The following is an 18,354-nucleotide window of genomic DNA, read 5'->3' on the forward strand; positions in this document are numbered from 1 at the left end:
GTTGTGATCGTGTCCGTCTTCTATGTCTATGTCTTCGCTGTTTTGTACTATTTCTGGGTTTGTTATTGTAAGTCTGTTCCATGTTCTGTAAGCTAGTCTATGAAGTCTTGTGTTAAGTGGTTCGAGTTTATGTTGTATGTGTAGTTCTTCTACTGTGTTAAGGTATGGGGGTATGGAGTGTGTGGCGAATCGTAGTGCTTTGTTTTGTACTGATTGTAGTTTTTGGAGTTGACTTGGTTTTAATGTGATTGTTGTTATTGGAATGTATTCTAGTTGAGGTCGTACAAGTACTTTGTATAGTCTTAATAGTAGTTTGGTGTCAAGGTTTCTGAATCGTTTTAGTGTCTGTAATGTTTTTCCTGCTTGTATTTTTCTGTTGTTTGTATGTGTTTGTAGGCCTCTGTTTCCAAGTGTTAATCCTAGTATTTTTATGTTTCTTTGTTTGCGTATATGTGTGTCTCCTGTCCATATTTCTGCTGGTTTCTGTGTTGATATGTTTAGTAGTTGGAATTTTGTTGTGTTTGTTTGTATTTTCCATTGTTGTTCATATGTGTTTATGGTTTCTATTGTTCTGCTTGTTTTTAGTGCTAACATGTTTTTGCCTTTTTTACTTGGGTATGTGATTATTTGTGTTAGGTCGTCTGCAAATTGTACGTGTGTGACTCCGTGTGTCGGGTTGGGGGTGTCGTGTGTGTAGAGGTTGAATAGTGTTGGTGAAAGGATACTTCCTTGGGGGACTCCACTGTATATGTTGAAGGTTTTTCCTGTATACTGGTGTATTCGTATTTGTGCTTGTCTGTTGTCGAGGTAATTGCAGAGTGTCCTTGTTAGTATGTCTGGGAGGTGTGTTTGGTGTATTTTGTATTTAAGTCCTGTGTGCCATATTTTGTCAAATGCTTTTGTTATGTCTCGTGAAACTATGTTACATCCGTGGTTGTGTCGTTGACTTATGGCTATTGTTTCGTATAGTGTGGCTATGGCTGTGTGTGTCCCTCTTCCTCTTGTGAATCCATGTTGGTTTTCGTTTGTTAGGTTGTTATTGTGTAAGTGTTTGAGTAGTCTTTGTAGTAGGAGTTTTTCAAGTATTTTTCCTGGGACTTCAAGTAGTGATATAGGTCTGTAATTGTTTATGTCTGTGATGTTTTTTCCGTGTTTGGGTATGAATGTTAGTGTAGCTGTTTTGAATATGTCGGGGAAGTATCCCATGCTGAATGTTTCATTAAAGATTTCTGTGAGTAATTGTAGTGTTGAGTCCGGGATGTTAGTTAGTGTTATTTTGTTTACTTTTGTTTGTCCAGGTGTCTTGTTTTTGAAGTTCTTTATTATCTGTTTGACGTTATCTAGTGTAAAGGGTTTTGTGAGTGTGTTGTCTGGGTCGAGTCGTCTCATGTCAGCTAAATTGAGAGGGGTAATGTCATCCTGTATTTCTTGTACTTGTGTAGTGATTGTTCTTTCGTGTTCTATGTCAAATGTTGCGTTTTCTGCTGGTGTGATTCTGAATATCTTTCTCCAGTGTTGTCTGAATATGTGTTCTTTTTCTTTGTCCTTGTGTATCTTGTGGTTATTGTGTATGATGTAAGGGGTGGTGGTAGTAGGTGTTCCTGTTAGTCGTTTAATTTGTGTCCAGAAGTATTGGGTGTTATTGTATTGTAGGTTTATCTTACGTATTTCATTGTTCCAGTGTTCGTCGTATATTTGTTTGTTTTCTTCTAGTAGTTGATTTTGGATGTCGCGTAGTGTTTGTTTTGCTTGTGTTGTCCATGTGCCGGTAATGTGTGCTTGTGTTTGTAGCTGCTGATATTGCCATTGTAGTAGTTTTAATGTATCTGATTGTCTTGGGTGTGGTAGAATTTTATGTTTTGTTTTGGGAATGTGTTTGTCCATTGCTTGTTGTATCATAGTGTACCATGTGTTGAGTTTGTCGTCAATGTATTGTTTATTTCGTGTTGTTCTCTGTCTCTGTCTGTCGTATTTTGTTCTTTCTATGTCTAGTGTGTTCTTGAATCCTATCCAGTCTGCTTTGTGGAATGCGTATTTCTCTGGTGTAGGTATTATTATTGGTTTTGTTGCCAGTGTTAGATGTATTGGGATGTGGTCTGATGTAGTTAGTTGTCCTGGTGTGATTCTGTAGTTTAAGTGATGATGTCTGTTTGTTAGTAGTATGTCTGGTGTTCCTTGTCCGTTGTGTGTGATGCAGGTGGGGAAGTCTGGTCCTAAGTGTGTTAAGTGTCCTCTCTGTATTAGTTGTGCTATCTGTCTTCCTGTGGTGTTCGTGCTGTTGTTTCCTAAAGTGTGATGTTTGGCGTTCATGTCTCCTAATATGTATACGGGTAGTCTTTTTCTTGTTAGTCTTAGTATGTCATCTATAGGGAAGAGGGGGCGTCTGGGGGGTAAGTATAAGGTAGCTATTATTATGGGTCCTTTGTTTGTGTCAATTTTGATTGCTAGTATTTCGTCTTGAAAGTCGTCTAGTATTTTGTGTTTAATGTTATGTTTAATGGCTATTGCTATGCCTGCTTGTGCTTGATTAGAGTCGTTTCGTCGGTGTACTGTGTAATTGTGTATTTTTAATCTGTCAGGTGTACCTATCGAGTTTAAGAGTATTATGTCTGGTGTTGTTATGTTGTATATGTTACAGAGTTCGTTTCTTCTGTCGAATGTCCACTGTATTATGTTGTGTTGTATGATGTGTATTTGTTCCATGATGTTGAGGTAGAAGTATGTAGTTGGTATTTATTCGGCGTTGTGTGTCCAGTGTGGTTCGTGTTCTGTGTTCTTGTTGTGGAGGTCGAAGTATCCTTGTTTGAGTGTCTTGAATCTCTTTTCGCTTATTATTTGTATGGTGTGGTTGGCTAAGTTGATTGTGTTGTTGGCTATTTTCTCTATTATGTCTTTTTCCTGTTGTGGTGACGTGTATACTATTTTCAGTTTTTGGTCGTTGAGAAGTGCTTTGAGAGTGTCATGTGTGGGGGCTGTTGGTATTTCTTGTGTTACTGGTGCTACAATTTGAAGTCCCAGGTTGGTTTGGGTTTTGGTGGTTGGTCTTTGTTTTTGTGGGGGATTGGTTTCTTCAGTGGGTGATGCAGGTCTTTTAAGTGTTTGCTCTGTTGCCTCCATGGGTTCTGTGGTTTGTGTGACGTGAGATGTTGTGATGTGTTGTGTTTGGTCTTGAAGTTTCTTTGCTAGTAGGGCTGTATTGATGGCTTGTGGAGGGATTATTACTGTAGGGAGACCGTTTGCTTGGTATATGGCGTTGAGTGTGTTTTGGAATGAGCCAGGTTCTACTGCTTCCATGAGTGTAGCTATTGTGATGCCTGTGTTCACTGTTGTCATGTGTTGAAGTGTTGAGGTTGTGGTTGTTGGTGTAGGGAGGAGTGCGGGTTTTGACTTGGTGGCAGAGGCGTATGTTTGTGTATTGGTGTGTGTTTGTTGATTTGTTTGGTTGTTGATTTCCTTTATCTTTTCCTTTTTCTTGGGGCACCTCATTGCAATAGCTGGGTGGTCTCCCTGGCAGAGGAGGCACTTGGTTATTGCACAGTGGCAGTCGTTCCTTCTGTGTTCCTTGGATCCACAGTTACAGCAGACCATGTATGGGAATGGGTGTGGGCAATGTTTGCGCGTGTGTTCGAGTGAATAGCAGTTGTTACATTGTGGGACGTATGTGTATGTGTCTTTCCTAAGTGCATGTGTGGGGAAGGATTGGCTGAACATCTTAATTCCTCTCTGTAGGCAGTCTGTCACCATTTGTGTTGTTTCGAGTTTGATTTTAATGACTGTTTGTGTGCGTGGGATTGTGATGACTTCAGTGACTGCAGTGTTTGTGTTAAGTCTTTCAATTTCTTCTTTGATCTCTTGTTTTGTGTGGTTCGTTACATGTGGGTCAACTTGTGTGATTACGAGTGTCCTGTTTGCGTTGAGCTCTGGTGGGTCTTGAATGGCAAATCCTTTCTGTGAAAAATGGGCCTTGGTTTGTTCCTGACATAGTGTTTCGGTGGTTGTGTCGTCTGTAAGGAGAAGAAATGCGTTGTGTTGGGGAATGAGTTTATGTATGTATATATTGTGTGTGGCTAGAGTGTCCCATAATTCCTTGGTTCGTGGTTGACGGTCGTTGTTATTGGGACGCGAGTCCCGGATTCTGACTCGACCCATTGCGCCGAGCGCAATGGGTTAAGCGTCCTTGTGTCCTAGTGTTTCGTGTTTGTGTAATACGTGTTGGTTAAGTGGGTGGTGATTGTCAAGCGATTGTTGTAGGAGGGTGGCGGGGGCGACGGGGTTAATGGAATGGATTAGCGGAAATAATGTAAAACGTGGCTATACACTGACATTGCGCGAGCCGTAAAAAAAAAAAAAGGGGCTGAATCTCGACGTGGTAGGTGATGCTCGATACGGGAGAGTTGGGGGGCAGGTCTATCTCTGGCGATAACTAGCCAAGCACGCACGCGTCTATGCCAGTTGTGCTGGAGAAGCACGACACTGGGAGGGAAGTTTCCCCCTCTACTGTAGAGTAATCAAGTTCTAAGACCGCATGGGCAATGATCATCTACAGCAGAGTTAAGGGGACATAGATCATCGGCAGAGCGAGTTCTCAAGAATACGAGAATTATCTCGGGTACCGGAATTTCTTCTTTTTTCTTGTAGCTTGCGGAGCGACGTTGTGAATGCTACAGAGGTTGGGCAACGAGTGTAGTGAGTCAGTGTAGTGCCGGAACGCGTTGAAAATTTGCTTATAAATCAGACATAGTGGGCAGCAGTAGTTGGCAAGAGCGGTCGCAGGCGAACAAGAACCCAATCCCTGCGTTCTGAATGGTCAATAGCCTCCCTCCGCCAACCGCTCTGAGCCGCTACCTGATCCTATATATATCAAGCTTTTCCCCAGCGACGCTTATATCCTCAACAACTTGCTCACCGTGTAGGACGGTCGGTTACCCTCGCTCACAACACAACTCATCATGTCTGGCCGTGGCAAAGGCGGAAAGGTTAAGGGAAAGTCAAAGTCTCGCTCAAGCAGGGCTGGTCTTCAGTTCCCCGTCGGTAGGATTCACAGACTCCTCCGCAAGGGCAACTACGCCGAGCGCGTTGGTGCTGGTGCCCCTGTCTATCTGGCAGCAGTCATGGAATACTTGGCTGCCGAGGTCCTCGAGTTGGCCGGCAATGCTGCCCGCGACAACAAGAAGACCCGTATCATCCCTCGCCATCTCCAGCTTGCCATCCGCAACGACGAGGAACTCAACAAGCTCCTCTCTGGCGTTACCATTGCCCAGGGTGGTGTCCTGCCTAACATCCAGGCAGTTCTCCTGCCCAAGAAGACAGAGAAGAAGTAAAGGCCCAAGCGACATCTTTAAACTTCTTCTTCGTGTCTTCTAATAACCGGCTCCTCTTGGAGCCACAGTCCTTTACAAGAGAGATAATTTGGTTCTTACTGACTGTCCATTCTTTTATTTCTTATTTTTCATCCTCTTCTTCCTTGTCAATCGCATCGCGTCTTGCCATTAGGTTTCCTCGTATGTAGCATGCATTAGCTCACTTGAATCAATGTAACCATGCGCCTGTACAGATGCAAGCATACCTGCCAACATAGATACATTCTCGCACCATCGCACGTTGTTCCTGTACAAACACGTATGCATCATCACACACACACACACACACACACACACACACACACACACACACACACACACACACACACACACACACACACACACACACCACACCCGCCCGCACACACACACACACCCACACACACACACACACACACACAGACACACACACACACACGCACGCACGCATACACACACACATGCATACACACACACACATGCATGCATACACACACCCACGCCCGCACGCACACACACACACACACACACACACACACACACACACACACACACACACATTCTTACGTGTGTACGTCTGATGCGGTTCGTTTCCACATCATGATAATAGATTATCGTCCCAATTGTAGGAAGGAATCATTTAAACTTCCATACTGTTTTAGGACTCATTTTTTAAATCGGCCGTCAGCCATCACATCAATAATACTCGACCAATATACAAATGCTCTGTAAAGCGTATGCAAATATAACTATATACAAATCCATTTAGTAATATAATAGTGATGCTCGTATCAGATGTAATGTTTACAATATACGTTAATGGTGGGAATTGGTATATATATATTAATGCAGATTAACAATATTATGCACAATCAAAGAATTTCACTTAGGGGGGACTACAGCAGTTCTGGCGTGTTGCGAACAACAATGCATACGTGGATACACACACACACACGCGCGCGTGTACGCTTAGGTACATACATGTGTACATACACATAGATATATGCATACTCACATAAATTGGGTGTATATTTTACTATGCACGCTTATATACGCATTAAGGGAGCCCCGGCCGCGAAAAATCGACAAAAAAATTCTGGAAAATGAACGAATTTTAGGTAAACATTTCAAAAGGTTCTCCATGATGGTGGTAACACTCAAACAAAATATTAGAGCTCAGTTCCCTTTCTTTTCTTATATATAAAATAAAATAGATAAACTTTTGGAGACCTCTGGCAACCCCATTGCATGAAAAACATTTGAAATGAGTCAAAATTTCGATAGCCATTTTTTTTTTTACTGCAATTCATATCTATGGAGATATCTGGCAGCTTGTGTATGGAGGTATCTGGCAGCTTGATATGGAGGTATCTGGCAGCTTGATATGGAGGTATCTGGCAATTTGACTAAACCCACAGGACGATGCTAAAAGGAGAGACTTTAGTAACAGTCGAAGTGCGTAAACAGGAGAATATCATTTTCTCATGCTATTCATGCACGCGATCGTATATACTGTATATATATGTATATATATATATATATATATATGTATATATATATATATATATATTTATTCTTCCAACAGATAAGCATTTCAAAAGATTCTCTATAATAGTGGTAGCACTTCGACCAAAAATTACATCTCAATTCCGTTTCTGTTCTTATATATAAAATAGAATAAATTAATTATTGGCGACACCTGGCAAGCATCTCACTCCTGCACGTCAAATAAATCTTTCATTTATTCTAGCAATAACCAATATTCATTATTCTACCAACAATAACTGTGGGAGGGGTGAAGAGAAATAGTAACTTTAACTTGGTAATAGAATAAAATAAAGGAAAATATAATTTAATGTCTTTAAATGTCCGTGCGGCATTTAAAGGGCGCTACTGAAAAGTTTGTTTTCTTTCCATTCATCAAATTATAAGTCGCTCTTTTATATACAAATTTTCACTTTTTTTTTTTTTTTCATTTGTAGAGAATTGTAAGACGTAAATATCTGGAAGTCAAAATAAAGCAATTTCTTTGGCAGTATTTTTCTAGCTATTATTTTTCCTCAGAAATTTAATCTTTTTAACAATATGTACAAAAAAAAAAAAAAAATCATTGCTATTCTCGTACGAGGTAAATAAATAAAAAATCTACAAAAAAAAAAAAAAAAAAAAAGTTAAGATAGGGCCACTCTTCAAATGGACCTTAAGCAAAAAAAAAAATTGGTAAGACCTTTTCCACGATATTAGTTTTTGAAGTTACTGAACATTTTGCCCATTGACTATTAGATAATATGGTATTTTTAAGTGCAAGGAAGTGATACTACATGTATTTATAGGTAATCAGAAAAGGAAATGAGTAATAAATTTTGTTTGTCTGAAAAACTGATTCGGTCGTACCGCACAAGAGTATGGGTGTCCGGGGCCCCCTTATATCTATCTACAGCTACACATGTATATCTATCTACATCAACATGAATGCGCACATACATGTGTACGTACCTGCGTGCGCACATACATGTGTACGTACATGCGTGCGCACATACATGTGTACGTAATGCGTACGCACATACATGTGTACGTACATGCGTGCGTGCATACATGTGTACGTGCATACGAGTAAAAAAAAAAAAAAAAATAAACTGCCCGCCACCACACCACGCTCTGTAAAGCGTATCCAAATATAACTATATACAAATCCATTTAGTAATATAATAGTGATGCTCGTATCAGATGTAATGTTTACAATATACGTTAATGATGGGAATTGGTATATATATATTAATGCAGATTAACAATATTATGCACAATGAAAGAATTTTACTTAGGGGGGACTACAGCAGTTCTGGCGTGTTGCCAACAACAATGGATATGTGGAAACACACACATATCTATATGAATACACACACACAGACATATATATTACCCACGTGTACGCTCAGGTACATACATGTGTACATACACATAGATATATGCATACTCACATAAATTGGGTGTATATTTTACTATGCACGCTTATATACGCATTAACTCTATCTACAGCTACACATGCACGCATTAAACATATCTACAACTACACATGTATATCTATCTACATCAACATGTGTCCGCACATACACGTGTATGTGCATACGAGTATACACATACATGTGTACGTGCATACACATACATGTGCACGTGCATACACATACATGTGCACGTGCATACACATACATGTGCACGTGCATACACATACATGTGCACGTGCATACACATACATGTGTACGTGCATACACATACATGTGTACGTGCATACACATACATGTGTACGTGCATACGAGTATACACATGCATGTGTACGTGCATACACATACATGTGTACGTGCATACACATACATGTGTACGTGCATACACATACATGTGTACGTGCATACGAGTATACACATACATGTGTACGTGCATACGAGTATACACATGCATGTGTACGTGCATACGAGTATACACATACATGTGTACGTGCATACACATACATGTGTACGTGCATACGAGTATACATGTGTACGTCCATACGAGTATACACATACATGTGTACGTCCATACCTTGGGTGTATATTTTACTATGCATGCTTATATACACATAAAATCTATCCATAGCTACACATGTTTATCTATCTACATCAACGAGTGCCACACGATATCACTCGTACAAGGATTTCGCCGCAGAGGGAGAGATACAAACAGACAAAAGTGTTAACTAGCCTAACATATATCCTATGCAGTTCAGAGAGAAAGTCTTAACTAGTCTAGGTAACTCAGGGTAAAAATAACTAGTCTAAGATATATCCTAAGCAAGGTCGTTTCTTCCCTAATAAGAATCAGCGAGCTCTCCTTACGAATCATGGATATATGTGTGTACGTACATGCATATCAACAAAAACGCTTTAACTAGTTCGTTCAAGGCATATCCTAGGTAATTGACATATAGAGTGAGAGAGAAAGTCTTAACTAGTGTAGGGAACTCAGAGACACACACACACACAAAAAAAAAAAAAAAAAAAAAAAAAACACGCCCGCCACCACACCTCGGAGACACACACACACACACACACCAAAAAAAAAAAAAAAAAAAAAAAAAAATCGTAACTAGTCTAGAACTTATTTTTAGGCAAGGCCGGCGCATCCCTAATAAGAATCACCGTGCTCTCTTTTGTAATCAAAATTTGGCCCTAAAGAGGGCCTAGTGAGTTAGTTGGTCGGTCGGCATGAGAATGAAGGCAGGTAAGGGTGGTTTGGATTGGGTTGGGTGGAGGGAGGGTGTGTGGCGTGTTGCCTGCCTGCCTGCCTTCCTCTCTTTCCCTTTCCTTTCCTTTCCTTTCCCTGTGCTCTTCTGCTGCTGCCGACGACCCCCGCTGCGTACGTGCTCATGATCTAAGCACGCTCGCCACGGATCCTGCGAGCCAGCTGGATGTCCTTGGGCATGATGGTAACACGCTTAGCATGGATAGCGCACAGGTTGGTGTCCTCGAACAGACCGACCAGGTAAGCCTCTGAGGCTTCCTGCAGAGCCATCACGGCAGAGGACTGGAAGCGCAGGTCTGTCTTGAAGTCCTGGGCAATTTCACGCACCAGGCGCTGGAAGGGCAGCTTCCTGATCAGGAGCTCGGTGCTCTTCTGGTAGCGACGGATCTCACGGAGAGCCACGGTACCAGGGCGGTAACGATGGGGCTTCTTGACGCCTCCTGTGGCAGGAGCCGACTTGCGGGCGGCCTTGGTGGCTAGCTGCTTGCGAGGGGCCTTGCCTCCTGTCGACTTGCGAGCGGTCTGCTTCGTGCGCGCCATGGCTTGCTTTGCTTTGGTGCTGCAGTACAGTAAGTAATGTCGGCACTAGCCCAACTCTGCCCGCCACCACACCTCGGTCGTCTCGTAGCAGGCGCTCTCATTGGCTGAGAGGCGCGAGGGCCGTAGAGACGTCTGAGCCGCTAAAATGTTCACGTCCCGAGTGCTGCCTTTACCTTAAAGTGGACAAAATCACCTACAAGTCGACCACTTACACCAGCCATTACCAGTGGACCCCTTGGTCAGCACCGTTGGCCATGTCATGTAGGTGTCACATGCCGGTCATGGCACGACTCAAGGCGCCCACGAGGTCTCGACCCATGCGATGGCTACTTTCGGGTACGCACGGGACCCGCCGCCCGACGGCAACGAGAGAAAACGCCGAGTGACCGAGCCGTAGAGACGCGAGCGCCTCGTGCCTTCTGGCCAGATTCAACACAAGCTTCATCATGACCGGTCGTGGCAAAGGAGGAAAGGGACTTGGAAAGGGAGGCGCCAAGCGCCACCGCAAGGTTCTCCGTGATAACATCCAGGGTATCACCAAGCCTGCCATCCGCCGTCTGGCACGACGTGGAGGAGTCAAGCGTATCTCTGGACTCATCTACGAAGAGACACGTGGAGTTCTCAAGGTCTTCCTCGAGAACGTTATCCGCGACGCTGTCACCTACACGGAACACGCCAAGAGGAAGACGGTCACTGCTATGGATGTCGTCTACGCCCTCAAACGCCAGGGCAGAACCCTCTACGGTTTCGGAGGTTAAATTAAGCCCAGGCAGGCAGGCAGGCAGGCAGACATGGGGAAACGCGTGCACGCGCGTGCTTCTCTTCTCCTCGTCCTCGGCCTCCTCTTATTATCTCCCACCAACGAACGGCTCCTTTAGGAGCCACATAACTTTACAAAAGAGATAGATAGACGATATAATTGCCTCACATTTACTACTATGCAGTTCATGGTTCACAATGAACCAACCATTTCAGTTACGTGCATATTTCATGGACCATCACAACCAGAGCGAAGGAAAGAAAAAAGATCCTACGCCTCTAGTAACGAGCTCCTTCTCCCTCCCATTTAGTTAAGTTACCATCTTACTCCTTGCGCTGTCTTCTTAGTTCACCGCTCACAAACAATCCCACAACTGTACAAGCCAATCAATCACCAATTGTGTAGTGGCGGTGGTGCAACAACACAACATTTCCACCAACCTGAATGAATAAAGGAGAGAGTGGTAGCAGTAGTAGTACAATTTGGATGGAGCGCGTTTCAATGACTAGTATTTCTCTGCTGACAGTTGTGCGCTAGTCCAGTTCAGTTACGTGCATATTCCATGGCCAACTATCACAACGAGGGCAAAGTGCCTACGCCTCTATAGAGTACGTGCTCCTCTCCCTCCGATTTAGTTAGTTAGGCTCTTGGTCATTACGCTGTCTTCTTAATTCACGGCTCACAATTCCATAACTGTACAATCCAATCCAACCAATCGCAAATTGTGTAGTGGTGGTGCAAGAACACACTTCCACGAACATGGATTTCGTTAAGGAAGAAAAAAGGGGGTTGGTGGAGCGCGTTTCAATGACCACTATTTAGCTGCTAGTTCAGTTACGTGCATATTTCATGGCCAACTACCGCTGTACCATCCAATCAATCGCTAATTGTGTAGTAGTGGTGGTGGTGCAAGAACACATTTCCACGAGCGTTAATTAAGAAGGGAGAAGAAAGTGGTAGTAGTATCACAATTTTGATGGAGCGCGTTTCAATGACCAGTATTTAGCTAGCTGCTAGCCCAGTTCAGTTACGTGCATATTTCTTTTCATGGCCAACTACCGCTCACAATCCCATACCTGTGCAATCCAATCGATCGCCAATTGTGTAGTGGTGGTGAAAGAACACATTTCCACGAGCGTCAAGAAAGGAGAGAGAGAAGAAAGTGGTGGTAGTATCACAAATTTGATGGAGCGCGTTTCAATGACCAGTATTTAGCTAGCTGCTAGCCCAGTTCAGTTACGTGCATATTTCATGGCCAACTACCGCCCACAATCCCATACCTGTGCAATCCAATCGATCATCAACTGTGTAGTGGTGGCGAAAGAACACATTTCCACGAGCGTCAAGAAAGGAGAGAGAGAGAGAAGAAAGTGGTGGTAGTATCACAATTTTGATGGAGCGCGTTTCAATGACCAGTATTTTGCTAGCCCAGTTCAGTTACGCGCATATTTCATGGCTCACAACTGTACAATCCAATCAATCGCCAATTGTATAGTGGCGGAGGTGCAAGAACACATTTCCATGAACGTTAAGAAAGTGGTAGTAGTAGTATCACAATTTTGATGCATGCGTACATACGAGTATACACATACATGTGTACGCGCTTGCACGCAAACACATATATACATGCACATACATATATGCATACTTTCAATGACCAGTATTTAGCTAGCTAGCTGCTAGTCCGGTTCAGTTACGTGCATATTTCATGGCCAACTACAAAACACAATCCCATAACTGTACAACCCAATCAATCACCAATTGTGTGCAAAAACACATTTCCACGAACGTTAAGAAAGGAGAGAGAGAGAGAGAGAAGAAAGTGGTGCTAGTAGTAGTATCACAATTTTGATGGAGCGCGTTTCAATGACCAGAATTTATCAAGCTAGCTGCTAGTCCAGTTCAGTTACGTGCATATTTCATGGCCAACTACCACAACGAGGGCCAAGGCAAAGTGCCTACACCTCTAGTACGACATCCTTCTCCCTCCCACCCTCTCCCTCTGATTCAGTTGTTGGCCTGCTAGTCATTATGCTGTGTACTTAATTCACCGCTCGCATTTCCACGATTGCACAATCAATCGTCCAATGTGTGGTGGTGCAAGTACACACTTTCATGAGCATGGACTTTGCTAAAGAAGAAGTAAAAAGGTGGTAGTAGTAGCACCATTACAATCTTAACGGAGAGCCTTTCAAATACAGTACTTGTATGTACCTGCTGATACTTGTGCGCTAGTCCACTTCAATACTACCTACCTATCTAGCATTCCATCATCAAAATAATAGAAAATACCCATTGCTGCATCTTACGCTCAACTACAAAGGCGACCACATTGTGTCTAAAGACAAATAGATCAAAATGATGAGGCCAAATGTTGACTTCCTACTCATAGCACCCCTTAACCTTTCTCTTTTCAAATTGCCCCATATCTACAATGACATCTTCATTTCCATTCGCAACCGACTTGGATACCATTGTTACATTGGGTACTTGCTCATGTTATGCCCATGCCTCGCGAGTCAGGTTTCCATTTCATTGTATGCAACTGTACCTAATAGAGCGCCTTCAACCAAGTACTCACCTTTATTCTTTATGAAATGAAAAATATAATTATAGAACCGGGTTGGGTACTCGGTAACTGACAGACAGACACCGCGGATATTGCTCTGTCACCACATCAGCCATTTCTTGTGCAACATTTGCGGGCAGTACGGTATGGCATCAACACACCCGCCAATAACACCTTCCTGTCTTACGGAAATGGCATCCATATTCTAAAATGTACTAGATTATTAGTAATGATCTGCCATACTGTAAATGTCTCATTCCTTTCTTTACTGCGCTTGGACTCAAGCGTGATCCTGCAAAACGGCCAATCTTCATAGATAGCTCAACACCAAGTCACAAAGCAGTCTTGCTACCCAATGGAAATAAATATCCGTCTTTGCCTCTCCTCTTCCACACTCCGTACGCAAGAAAGAAAGGGAGGAAATAGGATAATGTCAAACAACTTCTTGACACAATAAATGAGGCAGGCTCAATTCAAGTGCCAACTTTCTGGTCATTGCAAGATGCCTGCTTAGCTTGCGACGAGGATACACAAAATATTCATCTTTCCTTTCCTTATGGGACAACTCAGCTAAAGATGACCATTACAAGAGAGTTCATTGGCCGGCCGGACACCCACGAGTGGTACTGCAGCTAGGAATGATAAATGTTCTCACACAGCCTCGAGTACATTCCAACAAAGTCTTAATACACCCACTTCATAATTAAACTAGGAGGAGTAAAACACTTTGCCAAGGCCTTAGGCCTTACATTTTCGAGGACAAGAACCCTTTCATGTTTCCAAAGCTATCTGAAGCTAGGATCAGGTTTCTTGAACGCCAAGTAAACGCAGAAAGAGCCATAGCGAAGGTTGGAAAAAAAAAAAAAAAAAAAAAACTGCTTTGTCTGCATGTAGTTCCTGCATTCCTATCAAATCAAATCGCAAGGATCCTAATTGTAAACGACTGCTACCAAAGCTTATTGAGAACTTCTTCAACAAACTACCTTGTCAAAGGATTACAAAGGCGGAGCACGCCGACACGAGACCTTTTGCTCCATATCTAGGTCGGGTGCGAAAAAAAAAAAAAAAAATCAATAATAAATGGCTAAAAATATATATATGATAATGTAAATAAAAAAAAATGCATAGGTATAGTTAGGTAATAAACAAACAGGTAAATTGTAATAAATTGACATATAACTGAGAATCAAACATATTGACATATAAATGAGAAATGTGTATACATTGTGACGAATGTGGATAGGAGGTAAGGGAACACGGGCTGAGGGAAATATTTTTATTCCTGACTAGTTTCCTCTGAAGAAGCCTTTCAGGCGAAACTAGTCAGGAATAAAAATATTTCCCTCAGCCCGTGTTCCCTTACCTCCTATCCACATATAAATGAGAATCAAACATATTGACATATAAATGAGAATCAAACATATTGACATATAAATGAGAATCAAACATATTGACATATAAATGAGAATCAAACAGACAAATGATAACAAAACATATAAAATAAGTGATAATCATTACAGCATCTTCCTTAGGTGTTCATCTAAATGGTTCTTAAAACTTCCAACTGAACTACATTGCACTGCCTCTGCGGGAAGTTTATTCCATTCATTAACTACACGGTTGTCCAAGTTGTTTCTACCCACTTCCAAATTAAATCTATTTCCGGACAGTTAGAGACCATTGTTTCTTGTCTGACTCTCATTCAGTGTGGAAATTTTGCCAGTTCCCTTTAGAATCTTAAAGACCGGTTTCAAGTCGACGCTTTTTTAGGAATCGGCTTTGTGGTTCGCCCTTGTACTTTCTTCCAGCCTATCAATGTCTTTCATGACATACGGAAAAAGCATATTCCAAATGTGGACGAACTAATGATTGTTAATGGGTGATGAACTTTTGAAGTCAAAATATCGCGCAATCAGTCTTACAATCTTATTTGCTATCTCAGAGCCTGAAATACACTGCTTGGGTGATTTGAGGTCCTTACTGATAATTACGCCGAGACCTTTCTCACTATTCACTTTTGTTAACGAATTTCCAAATAACTCGTAACCGTACTTACTGTTATTTTCACCTATGTGCATTACCTTCCATTTACTTGTGTTCTATTTCTTTTCGGACCATTGCTGTAATCTATCTAAATCTTCTTGAATGTCTAATTTGTTTAAGTGACCATTTCCCGTCCCGTACAGTTTTGTATCATCAGCAAATTTGGAAACAATACATTTTAGTCCGTGGTCTATATCATTTATATATACTACTAGACAACCCGTGACCCGTTGGGTCGAATAAAATTCTAAATGATACCTTCTTAATAAGATGGTCAATAAAATCTTTATTAAGACAACGCTCTTATATTTACAACATTCTTTGTACAATTTGAATGATTTAAAACCACTTTAATATTTTCAATTTGTTTACCTCTACTCAGCCCAGCATATAATTGTCTATGCTGTACCATAATGCATCTTTCTTTCTGTCTACCAAAATATGCATTCATTCTGCTCTGGAAGTGTAGCTTCAGCCCATTGTTAACATGTCATATCACGATCTTTTTAAAGCAGGTTATTATTAGCTTAAGACTTACCAGTTTTGTGCGGTCCTCGTGCTCTCTCGAAGCAAAGTAAACTGGATACAGGCGTTCTCAAGAAATCAAATAGAGCCTCCTTAATTATGCTTCTGTTATGTCACGTCTCGTCACCCCACTCCCACTCATGATCATTATCGTTCAGGGAGGGAGTAGCGAGTAGCAACGTTTATCAACATAATCTTTATGATAGATATACTATGTCACTATCACCGTATAGTATAAATCACAGAAAATAAGTTTCAATATCAAATTGAGTACAATTTAGAGCTCTTACCCCTATTCAGTAGACGAAGGCAGTGACTGACTTGATTAGTTATAAGAAGTGAAATACAGAAGATTGTGACGCCATGTCGTCGTTGCTTGGAACACTACGCATCATGGTATCAGGCGAGTTTGTCTAAAACAATTTGGCTAACGTACAATTTCTCTAAAAGAAAAAAAAAAAAAAAAAAAAAAGTCTAAAACAATTGGTCAAAAATACAGTTTCTCTGGGAAAAAAAAAAAAAAAATGGACAACAAACAATAAGATTTTCCCAATTTTAGACACTTCTTTCTTTACTCAAATCTGAATCGTTTACATTACCTGACCCGTGTATTTCCACCACCACACCACACCCCCCCCCTCCCACTTACCCGAGTTCCCATAGCTTTTAAAGGTGATCAATTTCTGATTTATGACTCGGGACCAGTTGAAAAGCGTATAATCATATTTGCAACACGTCGTCATTTGCAATCTTTATCACAAAGCAGTCATTGGTATGCCGATGGCACATTTAAAACTGTCCCTCTCCTGTTTCACCAGCTATATACCCTACATGGATTAAGAGAGAAACATTCGCTGCCCCTTGTGTTTGGATTATTACAGGACAAAACACAAGAAACATACATAACCTTTTTACAACAGATAAGGAACATTGAACCTTTATGTGCACCATTATCGATAACAATCGATTTCGAGAGAGCAATGATGAAAGCGTTTTTTAAATAATTCCCCCCCCCCCCCAAAAAAAAAAAAAAAAAAAAAACAGTGCAAAATGGCTGCTTCTCCCACTTTAGCAAATGTGTTTTACGAGTAATTCAAAATCATGGATTAAAACAAAAATATGAAACAGATACCAGTTTTGCTTTACGGATGCGGATGCTACCAGCATTAGCATTTGTGCCAATAGCCACAGTGACAGATGCGTTTGAGTTATTGTGTGACAACAACACATTCCCGCATGAAGCACAAGAGGTCGTTGATTATTTTCAAGACACATGGATTGCAAGGCCTAACAGACGGAATAGTCGACGTCCACCTCTCTCTCTTTCGACATGATACGTGGAATATGTATTCTAGGGTGCTTGATGATTGACCTAAAACTACCAATTCCGTCCAAGGATGGCATCGTACATTTCAAACGCAAGCAGGTGCGCATCACCCCAATATATGGAGATTTATCAAATACTTGCAGAAAGAACAAAGTTTCAACGAGGTTCAGATTGAACACTATGTTGGTGGGGTAGAGCCAGAACCCACAAGGAAACGTTACCTAGGCACTGCAAAACGCATAAAAAGGCTTGTTCAGGCTTTCGATCCAAATAATATTATTGATTACGTCCAGGGGATTGCCCACAACCTTTCTTTCTAACTATGAAAGAAGTCTTTTTAGTAGATAGTATATTTTGATAAAGCTGTAATTGTGTTGATAAATCAAGAATGTCTTAATAAAGTTACATAGACACTTCGATCCAAATAATAGTATTGATTACATCCGGGGGGCTGGCCACAACCTTTCTTTTTAACTATAAAAGAACTCTTTTTAGTAGATGGTATATTTGAATAAAGCTGTAATTGTGTTGATAAATCTAATTTTTGTCTTAATAAAGTTTTATTGTCAATAAATTTTGAATGAAAACCAATGTGTACTTTATTAATACATTATAAATTAGATCTACCAATTTCTCAGTCTCTTTTCCTTACACAAACTGTATTTTAGACAAATTGTTTATAGATGAATTGTAATTTAGACAAATTGTTTACAGATGAATTGTACTTTAGACAAATTGATTTACACAAATTGTACTTTAGACAAATTGTTTTGGACAAACTCGCCTCGTCATATCTCCTCTTCTGATTGGCTGGTCCTCAGTCGTGACGACATATCTCTTCTGCTGCTGCTGCTGCTGCTTGGCTGGTCCTCAGTCGTGACGTCATATCACCTCTTCTGCTGCTTGGCTGGTCCTCAGTCGTGACGTCATATCTCTTCTTCTGATTGGCTGGGTGACGGTTTCAAGCAAGCAAGCAAGC

General features: G+C 41.4%; 3 protein-coding genes across 3 annotated transcripts; 2 read left to right on the top strand and 1 right to left on the bottom strand.

Moving 5' to 3' along the window:
- Positions 1 to 4,699: 4,699 nt before the first annotated feature.
- On the top strand, positions 4,700 to 5,603 carry LOC143023406 (histone H2A). Its single transcript, XM_076181928.1, has one exon. The coding sequence runs from the start codon at positions 4,950 to 4,952 to the stop codon at positions 5,319 to 5,321; it is 372 nt and encodes a 123-aa protein (XP_076038043.1). The 5' UTR covers positions 4,700 to 4,949; the 3' UTR covers positions 5,322 to 5,603.
- A 3,310-nt stretch (positions 5,604 to 8,913) lies between these two features.
- Positions 8,914 to 10,165, bottom strand: LOC143023441 (histone H3). Its single transcript, XM_076181961.1, has one exon. The coding sequence runs from the start codon at positions 10,149 to 10,151 to the stop codon at positions 9,741 to 9,743; it is 411 nt and encodes a 136-aa protein (XP_076038076.1). The 5' UTR covers positions 10,152 to 10,165; the 3' UTR covers positions 8,914 to 9,740.
- A 432-nt stretch (positions 10,166 to 10,597) lies between these two features.
- Positions 10,598 to 11,032, top strand: LOC143023442 (histone H4). Its single transcript, XM_076181962.1, has one exon. It carries the CDS (start codon positions 10,598 to 10,600, stop codon positions 10,907 to 10,909), a length of 312 nt encoding a protein of 103 aa, XP_076038077.1. The 3' UTR covers positions 10,910 to 11,032.
- Positions 11,033 to 18,354: the final 7,322 nt, after the last annotated feature.

The sequence above is a fragment of the Oratosquilla oratoria genome, unplaced genomic scaffold (genome assembly GCF_046742065.1).
Source record: "Oratosquilla oratoria isolate Oo_2021 unplaced genomic scaffold, ASM4674206v1 SCAFFOLD47, whole genome shotgun sequence".
Lineage (NCBI taxonomy): Eukaryota > Metazoa > Arthropoda > Malacostraca > Stomatopoda > Squillidae > Oratosquilla > Oratosquilla oratoria.